The sequence below is a fragment of the Dendrobates tinctorius genome, unplaced genomic scaffold, assembly GCF_039654945.1.
Source record: "Dendrobates tinctorius isolate UK_male_01 unplaced genomic scaffold, ASM3965494v1 ptg000005l, whole genome shotgun sequence".
NCBI classification, from domain to species: domain Eukaryota; kingdom Metazoa; phylum Chordata; class Amphibia; order Anura; family Dendrobatidae; genus Dendrobates; species Dendrobates tinctorius.
In genome coordinates, this window is record NW_027361673.1 from 26,597,362 (window position 1) to 26,618,117 (window position 20,756).

The window sequence follows — 20,756 nt, forward strand, 5'->3', positions numbered from 1 at the left end:
TAAAAAGGGTTGAGAAGGGTCCAATAACTAATAGCATTTATAGGATGACCCACTAATCGTTCACCAAAGGACAATTTGGTTTGATTAGATTCTTACATCTCAGGTGAATTTTCCTAGCAAAAGTTACCTTTCAGCAGGTGGAGACACACTTTTCTTCTGAACTTTAGATATAGACGGCATATTGTTAGACTTTGCATTACAGCATTGCTTTGAAAATCTCTCTTCCTCTTCCTTAAAAGAAAAGTCAAAAAGCTCTGGATCATCTTCATTGACATCGAGAACCAGCACGTCCTCTTCATAGGCTTTTAAAAGATCTAGCGTATTGTTATGCGTAGATTTTTTACTTAATGATGGTGCAAGAGTGACTAGACAATCCAATGGTTCTTCATGTTTTACAGAGTCACCTATAGCAAATCCTTCAGAAGGGCAGCAGTTGGATTGAGCATCCTCCGAGTCTGAATAATTATGGCTGCTCTTTAAACCATCGTACAGAACATTAGTGTTTACCTCTTCCAGGGCTTTAGAAGTAGAACAGACCTCATTTTGTAATGCTTTTTCGATGCTGCATTCAACAGGAACACCTATATGTAGTAAAGATATAGACTCTTCATTAGGTACATTAAAAGGGACAGGATTAGTCACTGTTTGTTGGTCGATTTCAACTTCTACGGATGGTTTGGAAGTGAGACAAGTTTCATTTTCTCTTGATACCTGCTGAGAATCATGTTCGACACTTGGATCATTAACTTCTGCAGGAAGTTTGCAACATTTTCTGTTCAGATTCTTTACTGAGGATTCGGATGCCAGGGGCAAAGAAAGACATGCATCTGCGGATGGTTTGGAAGTGAGACAAGTTTCATTTTCTCTTGATACCTGCTGAGAATCAGGATCGACACTTGGATCCTTAACTTCTGCAGGAAGTTTGCAACATTTTCTGTTCAGATTCTTTACTGAGGATTCAGATGCCAGGGGCAAAGAAAGACATGCATCAACAGTGGTTAAGAGTTCCTCTCTTACAATGTTATGTTCAACAGAAAGTGACTCATCCAAAGTGGCTTCAGAGGAGACACATTTAGAAGGTGCGGTACTTTGAACAAGTAAACCCAACCTGCTCCTTTTACATGTGGCTTCACGTTCATTCTCTTGTTCCCTTTTCTGAATGCTTTCTTCATTACTTTCAACCAATGAATGCATTGCATCAGAATGAATCTCCTGTGAGTGATGAATCTCAATACCCAAGCTGATGGTATTCTGAACATTAGCACGCCTTTTTCGAGGTATGAGTGACACATACGTTCTGGCACAAGACCACTTCCTAATGGTCTTCCCAGTGAATGGTATCACACGTTGACAACTTACAGCAAGTCCTTCTTTTGCTTCAGAAATGTTAGAAGGGCTAACCGTTACACTACAAGACTTATCAGCGTCATGGTTGATAATTTCATCCGAACTGAACTGTGCTTGAGAACACCAGCTGCCCTTAGGACTGCATATGGGATAAGTGCCATTTTTACTTTCTTCATCAGTGTAGTCTGACCCTGCTGATTTTATAGTATTATTCAGTTTATCCATTAAAGTCTCATTTTGTGACTTTGAGGAATTTAGCGTTGATGTGCAGTCCTCTCTGTTCTGGTGGTCAATGGACTTTAACTCAATATCACTTTGTTCAGAGTGATTCTCATTCTTTTGCACTCTTTTTCTAAAATTGAACTTCACTTTAAGGATAGTCTTTACTGGACTTTTATATTTAACAATTGCAGCTGAATCAACAACTTTTTCATTGTGTTTGAAATTTTCTAGTGCAGAAATGCTATCGCTTTCTAATGCCACACTGTTTATATGGGAGGTTTGACTTTGCATCTTCCTAGGTCCAACTGATCTTTTATTTGAAGTGTGTAGAGGAAAACTTTTGCAGTTCGGTAAGCAAACAACAGGGTTTTTTAGACCTGGAGAATGAACATGGCAAAGGTTTGAGGAACATTTGACCACTTTGCTTTCTGACATTGTACACTTGACAGCTTCATCTTCATCCTTCTTAGATGCTGGTGTAAGGCAACTTGTGTCCTGTTCTGCACTGATTTTTTGCTTTTCATCAATCGCAATCAGACGAATTCTTTTAATCCTCCCTTTAAAACAGAATTGCATCAATAAACACATTTTTATAAATGTAACATTAAATTGTGCTATTTGAATTAACCTTAAATTAAAAAGTAAGCTATGAATGTACACAAATCTCATTTGCTTCAACAATAGTTTAAAAAGTTAGGCACTGAATTTGGGTCTGAACAAAAACCAAACTTACAGCCTGGCCTTTAAAGAGATATCCACACTTTCTCCCAAATATTTGTATATGGTGCTGCAGGTATAGCTGAATAGTACCAGATACATGAAAAAAAATATTTGCTTATTTAAAAGGGTATTCCCAAAACTGAAAGTAATTCACTGTTAATGATAAAGCAGATAATTTACTGATCAGTAATCGTCTGACTGAAGGAACTGCCAGCCATCCCAAAAATGGGACTTTGATCCTGAAAACGCCGCTCTGCAAAGCTCTGACCCGGAGGAAGGCACGCCAAAACACTTGTTGTGGTGAGAGAACATCACCATATGCTGCAGCATCTTTGAACCAAGGTATGCAAAATGTTTCCCTTTATGATTTCAACATTACTATGTTACATCGACTGATATGAACTATAGAGGCATTTCACATACACACTTTATTAAAAGAATTATCCATGGACAACTTTGCTATTATATACAGCGTTTATTGCTATGTACCTACATAACCATCATCATAAATACAGTTGCACATGCACTTAAGTAATGTAGATTACCGTACATCCAGAGGATATATCTTTAGCACAGTGTGTGTGTATATATATATATATTTATATTTTTTACACGCACATATACCGGTGTGTGTGTGTGTGTGTGTGTGTGTGTGTGTGTGTGTGTGTGTGTGTGTGTGTGTGTGTGTGTGTGTGTGTGTGTATATATATATATATATATATATATATATATATATATACACACACACACACACACATACATATACATACACACACACAGAACAGACCAAAAGTTTGGACACATCTTCTCATTCAGGCAGTGTGCCCACGTAGCGATTTTTAAGCGTTTTTGCCGCGAAAACGTTTGAAAATCGTGTACAGAACGCCCCCCCATGTGCATTCTTATGGCATTCCGCACATGCTGTGCTAATGCTGCGCTTTTTTCCGCGGCGGAATCGCATTGCGGAAAAAATCGCAGCATGGTCATTCTTTTGTGCGGAATCGCAAAGAATTGCCGCGATTCCGCACCCATAGGAATGCATGAGAATCGCTTACTTCCCGCATGTGGCTATGCCCACCATGCGGGAAGTTAAGCGTCTCGTGCGGTTGGTACCCACGGTGTGGAGGAGAGGAGACTGTCCTCCAGGCCCTGGGTACCATACCCCTGTAAAAAAAAAAAGAATAAAAAATAAAAAAAATCGGGGTATATTTACCTTCCGGCGTCACGCGCTGCATTCCCGGCCTCAGCGTTCCCAGTAATGCTTGCGGCAAGGTCCTGTAATGACGTGGTCTCGCAAGATCGCTATAGCAACGCGAGACCAACGTTATCACAGGTCTCGCAAGGCATTACTGGGAACGCTGAGGCCCGGGATGGCAGCGCGGGACGTCGGAAGGTAAATATACCCCGATTTTTTATTTTTTTTAGCATTTTAACATTCTATCTTTTACTATTGAGGCCGCATAGGCGGCCTCAATAGTAAAAAGCTGCTCACACTTGTCAAACACTATGTTTGATGAGTGTGACCAACCTGTCAATCACTTTCCAAGCGATGCTTCAAATCGCTTGGAAAGTGCTTGAGAAAATCGCGGCAAAATCGCAAACAGAATCGCGGTAAAATCGCGGTGAAATCGCACGGAAAAAAACGCGCGATTTCTGGGAAGGAGTCCGGTTTTTAGTGTGCGCTTTAAAACGCTACGTGGGCCCATAGCCTTAGGGTTCTTACAATCCAATTGTATACCTTAACCCCTTTCTGACTTCGGACGGAATATTCCGTCCATGTGACCTGGGCCTATTTGGACATGGACGGAATATCACGTCATTTTTTAATGAGACACTGCGACCGAAGGTGCGGTGATTGCATTAAAATTCCAGCGCCATCTTAACTCAGGGTAGATGGTGCCATTATCCTGGAAGGTGTCGCCGCCCTACTGCAACCACGATCGCTGCGATTGGCTGTTCAATTCTGAACAGCCAACCGCAGCATTTCTCAGTGTTTCAGGCAATCAGATTGCCTGAAACACGATATCCAGCCAACTGATTGGTGCGATCGACGATTACATCGATCGCGCCAATCACAGAGCACAGCAGCGGTGTGACCGCGCTATGACCTGCCTAGGATCGGAGCTGTGAGAGCTACAATCCTAGGCTGTTGCCTGGCAACGCCAGCGTTACCAGGGCCAGCTCTGATTGGTGCGATTGAGGTCATCATCGATCGCCCCAATTACAGGGCATAGCAGCGGTATGACCTCTCTGTGACCTGTCTGTGACTGCTGCAGGTCCTCACAGTAGCTCAGGATTTCTGCAGTGCGGTCACGCCACAGGATCTGCTGCTGTGCTGGGCCTTGTGGTGTGACACCACAATCCCTGAAGAAAGAAGAACAAAACAGAGAAGAAGAAAATAAAGAAGACAGACAACAACTGTAAGTGTTTTGATCCTTGCCCGATCTCTCCTCATCCACCTCAATCCCCTTCTTCCCTCCTTCCCCCCCTTTGCAACACCGCCGTGTGCACATCCAGCAGCCGCTGAGCGATGATTGGTCACGCAGTTCACCAATCAGCACTCGTGCTCGTTTTTCACTTTTCTTTTTCACCCCCTTTGCGCCATCCCCGTGCACACAACCAGCAGCCGCCGAGCTTTGATTAGTGACGCAGGTCACTCATATGAGGTCGTGCCTGCTGTTTTACACTTTTCTTATCACTGACATTTTTTTCTCCCTGGTCGCTATTTTTTCTTTTCAGACAAATAAGTATACACCAATAAATCTCTCACACATACAAACAGCTAAAGTACTGACACAATCACCACATTCATAAAAAAGAAAAAACACGTCATCCTGCTCGTCCCAAAGCCGCTATTTAGTGGAGGCGGCATATGCTTTCCTTGCCTCCGACACTGATAGCGAGGGAGAGGATCCCACATTTCTTTATTTTTCAAATTTGTCCCCCTCGTGCTCTTCCTCCTCAGGTGCTGCTGAACCGCCATGCAGACCTCCCAGGAGAGAAGATGAAGCAGCACCCCCCCATTACAGAAGATGAACCAGCACCCCCCCATTACGGACCCCATATGGACTTCGCCCCACTAAAATTAAGAGCCACTGATTCCTGATTTTGTGGCACAATCAGGAATCAAGTTTAACACCACCGGCCTCACAGAACTAGACTTTTTCCATGTCTTTTTCTCTGACGATTTTGTTAACCTCATGGTGGGCCAAACTAAGTTGTATGCTCCTCAAATTTTGGCACAAAACCTCGGTTAATTATTTTCTAACTGGTCTCCTGTAGATGCAGTTGAAATGATGCAGATTTGGGGCCTGGTTCTTCACATGGGGATCCTGAAGAGGCCAGAACTTCGTCAATATTGGAGTGTTGATGTTTTACACTAGTGTTCACTATGGTCATGGCCCATATTTGTTTTGAGGCATCCACAAATTCCTGCATTATACCGATAATGCATGGTGTCCTCCCCGAGATGACCCCAACTTTGAAAGTCTGAAGTTTGCTGAAGTTTACGTGGCCCAAAAGTACATCTGGATGGATGAGTCCTTAATTCATTTCAAGGGGAGGCTCAAATTCCGTCAGTACCTGCCCAGTAATGGGGCCAGGCACGGAATTAAACTCTATAAGCTATGTGAGAGTACCTCAGGGTACACCCACAGGTTTAGAGTTTATGAAGGGAGGGACACCAGGATTGAACCCTCTGATTGACCCCCTGTCCTGGGAGTGGGAAAATTGTATGGGATTTGGTGCACCCACTGCTGGATAAAGGTTATCACCTCAACGTGGATAACTTTTATACCAGCATCCCACTCTTCAAATCCCTCTCTCTGCACGAGGTAGTGCAGCTTGCAGTACTTTTGCAAAAAAACAGAGGCCTCTCAAAAATGCTAATTGGGCAGATGCTCAGAAGGTGTGACAGCAGAGCCCAATGTAGTGACCACCTGCTGGTGGTCAAGTACAAGGACAAGAGAGATGTCTTTTTCTTGACCACCATACACAGTGATGGCAGCACCCTCAGCACTGTATGAGGTACCTCTGCACAGTTCAGCAAACCGGACTGTGTACTGGGGTACAACAAAAACATGGGAGGCATTGATCTCTCTGATCAACTCCTCCAGCCGTACAGTGCTTTGAGAAAGGCCAGGGTGTGGTACAAGAAGCTGGCTGTGCATATGGTACAGATGTTAACGCTCAACGCTTTCCTGCTGTCATGTTGTGCTGGCCACACCAATATGTCCTACCTTCAGATCCAGGAGGTAGTGATCAAGGCCCTGATATTTGGCAGTCAGGAAGGAGTGGGCCCCAGTACTTCCGGAACTGCAGGTGCTCGTATCGTACCAGGTCAATATTTCCCGGGGGAGGTCCCTCAAAGTGGAAAAAAAGGTAAGTCACAAAAGAGGTGCTGAGTGTGTTACAAAAGGGAAATACGCAAGGACACCATTTTTCAATGCGACAGCTGCCCCAATAAACCTGGCCTGTGTATGAAAGAATGCTTCAGAGTGTAGCAAACTTCCATGCACTAATAAATTTATTTCTGACTGTATGACAACCAGACAAACACAACATAATTCACGTATGCCACTAGATTATAATATTCACATAACAAGAAACAGTAGATTAGTTCCAAAAAGCGGGTACTTATTGGGCATTAGCACTGTTTAGGCACATCTAGATAAGTTCCTTGGGGGGGGGGGGGTCTAGTTTACAAAATGGGGTCACTTGTGGAGGGTTTCTACTGTTTAGGCACATCAAGGGCTCTACAAATGCGATCTGTAAATGCAACATGACACCCACAGTCCATTCCATCAAAATCTACATTCCAAAACGTCACTACTTCCCTTCTGAGCCCCGACGTGTGACCAAACAGTAGTTTTCGCCCACATATGGGGTAGCAGTGTACTCAAAACAAATTAGACAACTTTTGGGGTCCAACTTCTTCTGTTAGCCTTGTGAAAATAAAAATATAGGGACTAAAAGATCATTTTTGCAGAAAAAAAAATATGATCTTTTATTTTAACAGCTCTACTTTATAAACTTTAGTGAAACACATGAGGGTTCAAAGTGCTCACCACACATCTAGATAAGTTCCGAGGGGGTCTAGTTTCCAAAACGGGGTCAATTGTGGGGGTTTCCACTGTTTAAGGGGCTCTCCAAATGTAACATAGCATCTGATCTCAATTCCAGACAATTCTGTGTTGAAAAAGTCAAACGATGCTCCTTCCCTTCCGAGCTCTGCCGTGAGCCCAATCGGTGGTTTACACCCACATAAGGTGTATCAGCCTATTCAGGACAAATTGAACAACTTTTAGAGTCTAATAATTTCTACTGTTACTCTTGGGAAAATAAAAAATGGGGACAAAAAGATCATTTTTATGGCACATCAGGGGCTCTCCAAATACGACATGATGTCCGATCTCAATTCCAGCCAATTTTGCATTGAAGAAGTCAAACGGCGTTCCTTCTCTTCCGAGCTCTGCCTTGCACCCAAACAGTGGTTTTCCCCATATATTGGGTATCAACATTTTCAAGAGAAATTGCATTATAAATTTTCAGGTTCATATTTTCCTGTTAACCTTGTGAAAATACAGAGAAATTTGTGTAAAGTTAAATTTTAGCGAGAAAAGTTAAAATGTTCATTTTTTCCTTTCACATTCCATTAATTCCTTTTTAAATCTGATTTTGATCAGCTTGAAGGGTGCAGTTTTTAGAATGGTGCTACTTTTGGTATTTTCCCCCTCAAAGTGACTTCAAATGTGAGGTGGTCCCTAAAAAAAAACGGTTTTGTAAATTTTGTTGTAAAAATGAGAAATGGTCAACCCTTATAACTTCCTAAAGAAAAAAATTTGTTTAAAAAATTGTGCTGATGTAAAGTAAACATGTGGGAATTGTTATTTATAAACTATTTTGTGTGACATATTTCTCTGATTAAGGCTATGTGCCCACGTTGCTTTTTTGAAGCAGAATATTCCTGAGCGGCAAGGCACACCCTCTTCCCGGGAAAACGCATGCGTTTTACGAAGCGCTTTTGTAAGCGTTTTTTACGCTTTTGTTAAGCGTATTAGCATGCGTTTTCCTAAGCGTTTTTGCAATACAATTGTATGTACGCGGAAACGCATGCGTTTCCGCAAAATTAACGAACATGCTGCGTTTTTTTCTGCTAAGCGTTTCCGCAGCGGAATATTAGCCCGATCATTAACATGCAAACCACCCTCGGGGTAAAAGAGGTTAAAGGGAACCTGTGAGCAGGACTATGCTAAGTAACCTACAGACACTGTCAGGATGGCGCTGTTATACGGATTGCAATGATACCTTGGTTGATGAAATCCATCTTGTGGCTGTTTAATCTGTATTTGTAGTTTTCAGTTAATGAGATTTTCGTGATCCGTGGAGGCCTGTGTGTGCGTTTGTGTGTCTGTGTGTGTGCGCGTGTGTGGGGGGAGGTCTTTATGTGGTGCTCTATTTTCATATTCATTATGAGCTTATGACAAGTCACTGATCCTTCAGTGACCTGCCCACTGTTCTACATAATGCATATAATGTTGACTTAGAAAAAAAAAAATTTAACTTCAACAAAGTGGCACCAATCACTTGCTGATAAAGGCTACTGCTCAAGCGCTGCCGGTGGCGTTATTTTGTTGAAGGAAGAAAAAAATTGCCTGCAGCAAAAAAAAAAAAAAACAAGAAAATCTAACTTCACAATAGTATATGCAGTATGTAATATAGTGGGCTGAGGGTTCAGTGACCCGTCATAAGCCATACAGACATCAGACTGAAGTGGGAGTTAGTGGACAATATTCCAAGCTGCCAACAGAATTGAGACGTATATCTCGGTATGGTACAGTAAGGTGGTGGTTTATTTCAACACGTTTCAAAGTATATAACTTCTTCAGGAAAACCACCACATTGCCAGTGTTGTATTTTCCTTTGAAACGCGTTGAAAACAGGTTGAAATAAACCACCTTACTGTAACCATACTGGGATATATGTCTCCATACTGTCATCAGCGCAGAATATTGTCCACTAACTCCTTCTACAGTCTGATACCCGATGATGGTCACTTGCTGACCCATGGATCCGCTGCAGCTGATTTTCTACATTATATGCATCTTTAACCCCTTTCTGACATACTATCCCGTCCACGGGACCCGGGCCCCTATGACTGGGGACGGGATAGTACGTCACCACAATCAGCGGCGCTCTCGGGGAAGGCCAGGTGTCAGCTGATTATCACAGCTGACACTCGGCACTGTGTGTCAGGGGTGGTCATGGACCGCCCCCGGCACGTTATCCCCTGGCACACTGCAATCATACATGATCGCAGTGTACCGGGGTTTAGAGAAGCATCGGCAGGGAGGGGGCTCCCTCCGTGCTTCCCCGAGACCCCCGGAGCAGCGCGATGTGCAGGCATGAAGAAGCCTTGTGCAGCGCCTGTCAGATCGCTGATCTGAAACAGCACTGTGTGACGTGTCAGATCAGCGATCAGGCACAATTACAGTGATGTCCCCCCCCCCGGGACAATGTAGTGAAGTGAAAAACATTCCCTAATATTTTTTTTTTAATTTCCATAAAATGAGTTTAAGAGTACACATACTTAGTATCGCCGCGTCCGTAACGACCCGCCCTATAAAACTGTCCCATTAGTTAACCCCTTTAGCGAACCCCTTAAAAAAAAACAAAGCAAAAAACAATGCTTTATCATCATACCACCAAACAGAAAGTGCAATAACACGCGAACAAAAAGACGGATATAAATAACCATGGTACTGCTGAAAACGTCATCTTGTCCCACAAAAAACGAGCCGCCATTCAACATCAGTGAAAACATAAAAAAGTTATAGCTTGATGCAAAAGTAATTTTTTATATAAAATTGTTTTCATTGCATAAAAGTGCCACAACATAAAAAAACGACATAAATGAGGTATCGCTGTAATCGTACTGACTCGAAGAATAAAACTGCTTTATCAATTTTACCACACGCGGAACGATGTAAACGCACCCCCCAAAAGAAATTAGCCACCGCTAAGCTCTGCCCCCTGCCGTGCCTCCTCCGGTGAGCTCCACCTAAAGGCGCATGACGCTGCATGCGACCTGTGTACCCTATCTTTAGCATTGGGTACGCAGGCCGCGCGCAGGTAGGGCAAATGTTCTGTGACCCTTGAAAGAGGAACAATACCCATCCTCTCCCCCCACTGACTCTCCTCCTCCTCTTCAGCCCACCCATGCTGGACAGACATGAAGCTGGGGTTGGGATTCCCCTCTGTAGCATGAGGTGTCCCATCGGTACCACTGAAAAAGAAGTCCTCTCCCTCCTCATTTTCATCATCATCTTCATCCCCCAATGTTACCTGATGATATTGGCTGGGTAGGATTACCCATTGTGAAATCTTGCGCCATACCCAGTTGCTGGGCACGCAGAGATTCCATTTTTTGATTCTGCAGTGATTTTTTTCAGCAGACATAGCATAGGGATGGTTACGCTGATAATAGCCTGATCACCGCTCACAAGCTTGGTGCAGTACTCAAAGTTATCAAACACCTCACAAATATCAGCGATCCACACCCACTCAACTGTTGTGTCTTGGCTGAGTCTCAGTGTGATGGGCATGTTTAAGCTGGTATTCAGAAAGTGCCCTCTGCTGCTCACTTATTACCCTTGCCAACATAGGATATGTTGAGTTCCACAGTGTTGGCAGGTCGCAAACGAGTCTGTGGTTTGGCAAATTAAATTGATTTTGAAGCGCTGCAAGACCGGCAACAGCGGTTGAGGAGTGGCGGAAATGGGCGCAAATACGGCGCACCTTCTCAAGTAGGTACGGAAAGTCAGGGTATGTTTTTATAAATTTTTGCACCACTAGGTTCAGCACGTGAGCCATGCATGGCACGTGTACCTGCTTCCCGAGCTTTAAAGAAACCACCAGGTTACGCTGTTATGAATGAGTCACCGAAGGAGGAAAAAACAAAAATACAAGCTAAGTCCAGAAAACCGGAGAGGTTGGTAGCTATCGGATTGCAGACCCCTGATCCTATCCACAACAACTAACAGTAGCCGTGGGGGGTTCCTACGATGCCCTAGACCCCTCGATCACAGCCGGAGAACTAAATAGGCCTAAAGAAAGAAAGGGGAAATCTAAACTGCCCCAGAGCAGACCCCAAAGCAAAAGGCAGCCCCCAACATATAAAGACAGTGAAGCAAGATGAAAACACTAACACAGATAGAAAGATAGGTTGAGCAAACGATGGGGCCCAAGCTAACTAAAAAGGACAGGATAGAAAATCTGCTGTCTGCAATCCGTAAAAAACCCTACCAAAAAATGTCCCAACCGTCTGATAGGAAAAACAGGCCCTGAAGTCGCTAGGACTTCAAAAAGACTATCAGCACTCAGGTAAATTCTGAAGACACAGCAAAGAGACAAACTGATCAGAGACAAAAATGGAACTCAGCACACCCCCGACCGGGGATGGCTGAACTCCAAAAAACAAGGTAAACAAAACAAAACTAATAAGTTCAATAGCAGAGCAAAAACTTATCTTTGGGAAGCAGGAATCAGACTGGTCTCCAAGAATCCAGCAGAGAAATCACCAGCGACTCAGAAGGGCGTCGGCTGCCTTATATCCAGTCAGAATTTCCTGTTACCCAGTCATCTACCAGATCAGGTGTTTGGTAATCAGCTTCACTACCTTCCTTCACCAGAAGAGGGAGTTCATCAGACATCGACGGTGAAGGGGAAAATGAACTCACAACATTACGCCCATTGTCGCAGACTACCAAAACAGGTTGGAGTTGCAGTGGGGAGAGCCACTGATCGGTCTGTTGCTTTATTCCTAGCCACAGCTCTGCTGCAGTGTGTGGTGTTTCACCTAAGCAGATCAGCTTCAGCAGAGCGTTTTGCCTTTTTGCAGATGCGCTGCTGCACAGCTCCCAACTTGAGAGTGATGTGGAGGGCAATTTAGCATAGGATGACGAGGCGGAGGGGGAGGAAGAGTGGAGACTGGACGTATATGAGGAGGCGGAAACCCTGATTGAGGTTGGGCCCGCTATTCATGGCGTGGGTAGGATATGTGTTGATGGTCCAGTTTGAGACTTTGTCCCACCCTCCACCAGGTTGAGCTAGTGTGCCGTGACACAGATATATCGTCCCTGGCCACAAGTACTTGTCCACGTGTCTGTTGTAATATGGACCTTCCCGGTTACGGCATTGGTGAGAGCAGGCTTTAGATTGTTTAAGACGTGCTGGTGTAATGCGGGGACAGCACACCGGGAAAAATAGTGCCGGCTGGAAACCGAGTATCGTGGGGCAGCCACAGCCAAAAGATCATGGAAAGACTGTCCCCACAAGCCTAAATGGCAACATCTCCACGGTTAGCAACTTGGCAATGTGCACGTTCAGTATTTGTGCTTGTGGGTCTGTGGCTTGGTATTTACGCGTCCTTTCATACATCTGGGGCATGGACAATTGGACGCTTTCCTGGGACAAACAAGTGGATGAGCTTGTTGTGGCCTGTGTCTGTGCAACCGCAGCTTGAGAGAAAGAGGTATGATGATCACCTGCTTCCTGCCCAGCAGATTGGAAAGGATGTATCACAGGTGACATGGCAGTGGTTTGACCCGCAGTCGCAGACACTGATTTGGTACCCTGTTGTTCAGCCCACCGACTAGGGTGCTTGGCTGCCATGTGTTTCTGCATACTGGTGGTGCTTGGGTTGCCTTTGTCCTGGCCTCTGCTCAGCTTCCTATGGCAGATGCTACAGATGACAACATTTGGTTCAGAAGGACTATCGGAAAAAAATTTCCAGACAGTGGCTGAACGCACCCTTGCCTTGACTTGGGGCACAGAGGGATTGCTCTTGGCAACAGTTGACACACTTCGCACTCTGCTCAAACCAGTAGCCCTTAGTGTCTTTGTTGGTGCTACGTATCCACTTTCATCCCCTGTGCTGCTGTGCTGGCTATGCGTGCCAAGGTCGGATCGGTGTTCATCGACCACCTCGTCATCCATGTCATCCTCCTTCCGTGTTGATATTGGCGACTAGCCAGATGGCAACTGTGTGTCATCACCATCAGCCTCCACCTCTTCACCTGGTATATCACGTGGATGAAAGTGGCTTTCTTCTGGCCGTGGGGTTTCAAATATTTGGCCATCTTCAACAGACGATACCCGCTCACGTTCCTCTTCAATGTCGTGCGGTGAGAGGCCAGAGGCAATGCAAGGAAATAGATCAAACAGATCCTCGGAATGACCAAGGTTGGGGTCAAATGTTTCCTGTGACAGGTTGAGAATAGGATGACCCAGTGTTATCTGTATGGACAGTAGACTGTTTTGTCATGGACGATTGGGTGCTGCTAGAACATTTCGTTGAGGCGTTATCAGCCATCCAAGACAGTATCTGCTCTTGTTCTTCTGGCTTCCAGGCCCGTTTATGTTCCAGACGGGGAAATTTCGCCAGGAACCTAGATGCATCAACCTTCTTTGATCTCCCAGACTCTGTACCTTGTTGGGCACCAACGACCCCACGTCCACGTCCCTTCACAACAGCCTTTTTAGGAATTTTGGATTTTTCTGCCACAGTTGCAGATGTTCAGATGCAGATATTGGTGAACAAGGAGCAGTTAGTGCTTTGTGGAAGGTAGCACTACAGCCTAGCACTGCTTTGTGTTTTACAAACAGCACCGCAGCAGCAGAAAAAAATTGCCCTGAGGTTTAAGATGAGATTACGCACCCCAGTAACCACACAAGACAGCGGTGCTGCCACTAAAAAATTACCCTGAGGTTTAAGGCAAGAATATGCAGCTCAGACACCAAACAAGACAGCGGTGCTGGCTGCGTGTCAGTTGTGCAGTACTGTGCATGCATACTATTCGCTGTGAACACAGCACCGCAGCAGCACAAAAAAAACTGCCCTGAGGTTTAAGGCAAGAATACACACCTCAGACACCACACAAGACAGCGTTGCTGGCTGCGTATCAGTTGTGCAGTGCTGTGCGTGCATACTATTCGCTGTGAACACAGCACCGCAGCAGCACAAAAAAACTGCCCTGCAGGGGTAAATGTGACCCCAAATAAAGCTGGGAAAACGGTCACTACTCAGTCCCTGAACTTATGCTTTCAGCTCTGAAAAGAACTTTTGGGTTTCAGAGGATTTCTGGATGATTTGCACCAAAAAACAACAGCTGCTCACACTCTCCCTACACTAGGTGTGTTTTGTATGCAATGTGCAGAAAATGGCGGCGGCAGGGCTTAGTGCCAGGCTATGACTCATAGGACGCTGGGTGGCCAGCCAATCATAGTAATGCCGCCCACAACCACAACCAAGAACGTTGCAAGGCTGCGGCATTACAGTGATTGGCAACTGCTGGGCGGGAGAACCGAATAGTGTGAGGCGAGTAGTGACATACTCGCGATGTACTGAGTACCGCATTACTCGCCAAGTACCCACGATTATGCTCGCTCATCCCTAGCGATGATCAGATCGCCTCTATATAGCAGAAATACTCAATTGTTATGAGCGTTGACCACCGGGTGGCACTCACAGCTAGCCGGCACTGAACCATAAAGTTCTCCAGGAGACCTCCGGTTGTCATGCCAACGAACCGGTGACCCGCGATCACGTGATGCGGGTCACTGGTGGGCGGACTTCTCCTGTGTTGTACAGTACCATTAAAGTCTATGTAAAATGAAAAACGCTGTGCACATGCTGCGGATTTTTCAGCGTAGATATGCTGCGGTTTTGAATCCGCAGCATTTTTACACCTGCTCCATTATAGAAATCCACAGGTGTAAAAACGCAGGGAAATCCGCACAAAATCTGCACTAAATCCGCAGGTAAAACGCAGGTCATTTTACCTGCGGATTTAGCAAAATCTGTGCAGAAAAGTCCGCAGCAGAATCCGCAACGTGTGCACATACCCTTAAAGTTTCCTGCTCCACGTACATTTTCTCCCATGTTGAAATATGACTTTTGTTTTGTATATGTAACCACTTATTTCATCACATATCCATCTTGTACTACTGTTTTGTTTCTTTTTGCAACTTTTCAATCCCTATGTTTCTCCCCAGTAAAATAACACCTTTAGGCTGAGTGCAGCAGAATGGAAGAAATCCACAGGTCAAATGACCTGCATTTTTCCTGCGGATTTCTTCCATTTTTCCTGCGGTTTTCCACTGCGGTTTTCCCCCTGCAGATTTGGTGACAGGGGAGATGGAAAACCGCACAAAAGAAGTAACATGCTTCGGATTTTGTACCGCAGGAAAGCCGCGCGGAAAAATCCGCAGCGTCTGCACAGCGGTTTTTTTTTTCCATTGATTTTAAGGCTACTGTACATCACAATGCGGATATGCAACGTTTCTGCGCGGTAAAATCCGCTGCGGATCCGCGGCAAATCTGCATCGTGTGCACACAGCCTTATTCACCTCATGATGCAGCTGTCAATAGTGACAGCAACATCAATAGGCATTGCAGAGGAAGTGACCTCCCTCTCTGCTTCCATCGGTACCATATGATCACGTTGTGCGCATGGTCTCCATGGTGACCCTGGCAGAAAGAGGGCGGTGGAGTCCAGAGCAACTGCTGCTTCATTATTGTGAATGAATCCCTCGGGGGTTTTATCTGAATCACGTCACTTGAAGATTTAGATGGAAACTGATATAAGCTCAGCATAGAGCGCAGGACAAATGTAATTCAAAATGTTATGCAAAATGTTCCAAAAAAAAGCTTTAACTCAATTCACAAAAAAAAGGAAGTCCCCACTCAGGTTCATCATCTTTCAATAGAAAAAGGGGGCTTCCATGTTACTGGTAGCACAAAGGCTCTGGAAAAGCTACCGTATATACTTGCGTATAAGCCAAGATTTTCAGCCCCTTTTTGGGGGCTGAAAGTCCCCCTTCTCTGCTTATATGCGAGTCATATACCTGGGGGTCAGCGGGGGAGCGAGGGTGTCAGATCATACAGACCTCCCGGCACGTCTCTGCAGCCCCCCTGCTTGTCCCACGGTCTCCCTTCCTGCCTTCAGCGTCACGTGGTACCACTCCTTAAAGTCATGAATATGCGCATATTCATGACTTTAATGAGCGGTACCATGTGACCACTGAAGCAAGGCGCCCGAGACCGTGGGAGAAGCGGGGCTGCAGAGACCGCGCCAGGAGGGGGTAAGTATATGCGATATTCACCTGTCCCCGGGTTCATTGCAAGGCATCGCTGTGTCCTCCGCGTCCTCTGGCTGTGATCTTTATGCAGCAGAGGGCGCGATGACGTGGTTAGTGCGCGCCGCTCCCTCTGCTGCCTGAACGTCACTGACAGAGGACCCGGCAGACAGCGGCAAGAAGCGATGGACCGGCAACAGGTGAATATCTCAGGTGCCACTGGCTGTGGAGTCGGAGCTCATTTTGGTGGAGTCGGTATAAAATGGTCCAACTCCTAAAATATATAATAAATTGGGTACAGTAGTTCAATGCAGAATGTGCTGAATATTTTTTCATAGGAATTTGGGAAAGTTATGAAATGTCCTATAAATGGCTGTTCTATTCCTGATCTAAGGCTACATTCACACACAGCGTTTTTGCTGCGTTTTTTGAGGATACGTTTTTCAGCTGCAAAAGCAGATCAGCTTTTTAAAAAACCGCATCACCTGCTCTATCCATTAATCCATATCTGTCTATCCATATCTTAACTGTACCAAAAAGAATGAAAGCCGGGTAGCACACAGACTAACACTCTTTTTTTAGCACCAGTCAGGTACACCTCATAGTTGCCCAAAAGGACGCCCAGGACAGGCATTGCTCGTCTTCAGTAACACATATCAATTGATAGTTGGAATAAATAGACTGCATTCACCACATCTGAAGGTGCAGGCTTTATTTTCAAGTGTAGGTGTGTGCAGTATAAGGTTCTGCAGCAGCTGAGGTGTGCAGTTTGAGATTCTGCGGAACAGTATGAGGTTCTGGCCCCCCCCCCCAGTTTTAATCCTGGCTAAAACCGTTTCTTATAGATACGGCGAACCCTCAGGTAACCCTAAATGAAGGTCAATGGACACAGGTGGCTGAATTGAAGGAATTGCTTAATCACCTATTTACAGTGACTGAATAGGTGATCTTATGGGGGAGCATAATCTATGGAGCATCTTATGGGGGAGCATAATCTATGGAGCATCTTATGGGGGAGCATAATCTATGGAGCATCTTATGGGGGAGCATAATCTATGGAGCATCTTATGGGGGAGCATAATCTATGGAGCATCTTATGGGGGAGCATAATCTATGGAGCATCTTATGGGGGAGCATAATCTATGGAGCATCTTATGGGGGAGTATAATATATGGAACATCTTATGGGGGAGCATAATATATGGAACATCTTATGGGGGAGCATAATATATGGATCATCTTATGGGGGCATAATCTATGGAGCATCTTATGTGGACATAACCTTTAGGGAGCAGCATATGGGGCATATTATTCTATGGAGCATTTTATGGGGCCATTATTAACCTATGTGCAGCATTACATGATTGAGGTCACGTAAACAGTAGGGCTGTGGAGTCGGAGCTCATTTTGGTGGAGTCGGTATAAAATGGACCAACTCCTAAAATATATAATAAATTGGGTACAGTAGTTCAATGCAGAATGTGCTGAACATTTTTCCATAGGAATTTGGGAAAGTTATGAAATGTCCTATAAATGACTGTTCTATTCCTGATCTAAGACTACATTCACACACAGCGTTTTTCCTGCGTTTTTTGAGTATACGTTTTTCAGTTGCAAAAGCAGATCAGCTTTTTAAAAAACGGCATCACCTGAAAGGTTTTTGAGCTCATAGCTAATGTTTTCAATAGCAAAAGCAGATTAGAAATCTGCTCTATATATCCATTTATCCATATCTGTCTATCCATATCATATCTGTACCAAAAAGAATGAAATCCGGATAGCACACAGACTAACACTCCTTTTTTATAGCACCAGTCAGGTACACCTCATAGCTGCCCAAAAGGACTCCCAGGACAGGCATTGCTCGTCTTCAGTAACACATCAACATCAATTGATAGTTGGAATAAATAGACTGCATTCACCACCACATCTTCTTAAGGTGCAGGCTTTATTTTCAAGTGTAGGGGTGTGCAGTATGAAATTCTGCAGAACAGTATGAGGTTCTGCCCCCCCCTTGGTTTGATCCTGGCAACGCCCATAGTGTGAACGTAGCCTGAGGATCTAGGCTTTATCTTAGCCGAGATAAGTCATAGTGTGTATGTAATAGAGATATCTATCTATCTATACACACACATGCACAGTACAGACCAAAGGTTTGGACACACCTTCTCAATCAAAGCGTTTTCTTTATTTTCATGATTATGAAAATTGTAGATTCAATCTGAAGGCATCAAAACAATGAATTAACATATGTGGAATTAAATAATTAACAAAAAATTGTGAAACAACTGAAAATACTGTATGTCTTATATTCTAGGTTCTTCAAAGTAGCCACCTTTTGCTTTGATTTCTGCTTTGCACACTCTTGGCATTCTCTTGATGAGCTTCAAGAGGTAGTCACCGGAAATGGTTTTCACTTCACAGGTGTGCCCTGTCAGGTTTAATAAGTGGGTTTTCTTGCCTTATAAATGAGGTTGGGACCATCAGTTGTGTTGTGCAGAAGTCTGGTGGATACACAGGTGATAGTCCTACTGAATAGACTGTTAGAATTTGTATTATGGCAAGAAAAAAGTAGCTGAGTAAAGAAAACTGAGTGGCCATCATTACTTTAAGAAATGAAGGTCAGTCAGTCCGAAAAATTGGGAAAACTTTGAAAGTGTCCCCAAGTGCAGTGCCAAAATACATCAAGTGCTACAAAGAAACTGGCTCACATGAGGACCACCCCAGGAAAGGAAGACCAAGAGTCACCTCTCCTGCGGAGGATAAGTTCATCCGAGTCACCAGCCTCAGAAATCGCAGGTTAACAGCAGCTCAGATTAGAGACCAGGTCAATGCCACACAGAGTTCTAGCAGCAGACACATCTCTACAACTGTTAAGAGGAGACTTTGTGCAGCAGGCCTTCATGGTAAAATAGCTGCTAGGAAACCGCTGCTAAGGACAGGCAACAAGCAGAAGAGACTTGTTTGGGCTAAAGAACACAAGGAATGGGCATTAGACCAGTGGAAATCTGTGCTTTGGTCTGAGGAGTCCAAATTTGAGATCTTTGGTTGCAACCACCATGTCTTTGTGCGACGCAGAAAAGGTGAACGGAGGAGGAGATGCTTTGCTGGTGACACTGTTGGGGATTTACTCAAAATTGAAGGCATTCTGAACCAGCATGGCTACCAGAGCATCTTGCAGCGGCATGCTATTCCATCCGGTTTGTGTTTAGTTGGACCATCATTTATTTTTCAACAGGACAATGACCTCAAACACACCTCCAGGCTGTGTAAGGGTTATTTGACCAAGAAGGAGAGTGATGGGGTGCTACGCCAGATGACCTGGCCTCCAGTCACCAGACCTGAACCCAATCGAGATGGTTGGGGGTGAGCTGGACCGCAGAGTGAAGGGCCAACAAGTGCTAAGCATCTCTGGCAACTCCTTCAAGACTATTGGAAGACCATTTCCAGTGACTACCTCTTGAAGCTCATCAAGAGAATGCCAAGAGTGTGAAAAGCAGTAATCAAAGCAGAAGGTGGCAACTTTGCAGAACCTAGAATATAAGACATTCAGTTGTTTCACACTTTTTTGTTAATTATATAATTCCACATGTGTTAATTCATTGTTTTGATGCCTTCAGAGTGAATCTACAATTTTCATAGTCATGAAAATAAAGAAAACTCTTTGAATGAGAAGGTGTGTCCAAACTTTGGCCTGTACCGTATGTAATCGATATGATACAGTGTATTACATATTTACAATTTATTACAGTTTTTTGTGTTCTAAAGTTGTATTCCAATAAATAGATATTATGTTCTATCTAAATATCTTGATTATTGGATCATAGAAATGATTAAATGTCTGATGTTCACATTGTACTACGATGAATTTTTCACTTTAATATAAGCAATATATGTGGGAGTTGGAGTCGGAGACGTGGAGTCGGAGTTGGTGTAAGGGAAATTAAGGAGTTGGAGTCGCAGGTATGGCTTACCGACTCCACAGCCCTGGTAAGCAGGGATTCTGCTCTGTATATGGAATCTACAAACAATTCTAGGAAAATCAGTGCTCCAAAAGGCTTCATTCAGCAGAAATTGTGGGACAAATTTTTTTGCCATTTTTACCCATTTTCCTGTGTGGAAATGTAATATCTGGGGCTAAAACAAAATTTTGGTGGTAAAAATGTTATAATTTTTTTCCTCACTGCCCAATGGTATAAAATTATGTGGCACACCTGTGGTATCATAATGATCACTGATCCCCTAGATGAAGTCAGAGAGAGGTTTAGTTGGTAAAATGGAGTCACTTATGGAGGGAAGGAGTGCTGTTCTGGTACATCAGGGGCTGTGCCA

The 20,756-nt window shown here is 44.3% G+C and overlaps 1 protein-coding gene across 2 annotated transcripts in view; it reads right to left on the reverse strand.

Annotated features, from left to right (window-relative positions):
• The window catches only part of TOPAZ1 (testis and ovary specific TOPAZ 1), a 314,453-nt gene that overhangs the window by 273,937 nt on the left and 19,760 nt on the right, over nucleotides 1–20,756 (reverse strand). For both annotated transcript variants that reach the window (XM_073568908.1, XM_073568899.1), the window contains exon 2: nucleotides 128–2,126. In XM_073568908.1, the coding sequence (XP_073425009.1) occupies nucleotides 128–2,126 (1,999 nt within the window). The remainder of the gene's footprint in view (nucleotides 1–127; nucleotides 2,127–20,756) is intronic.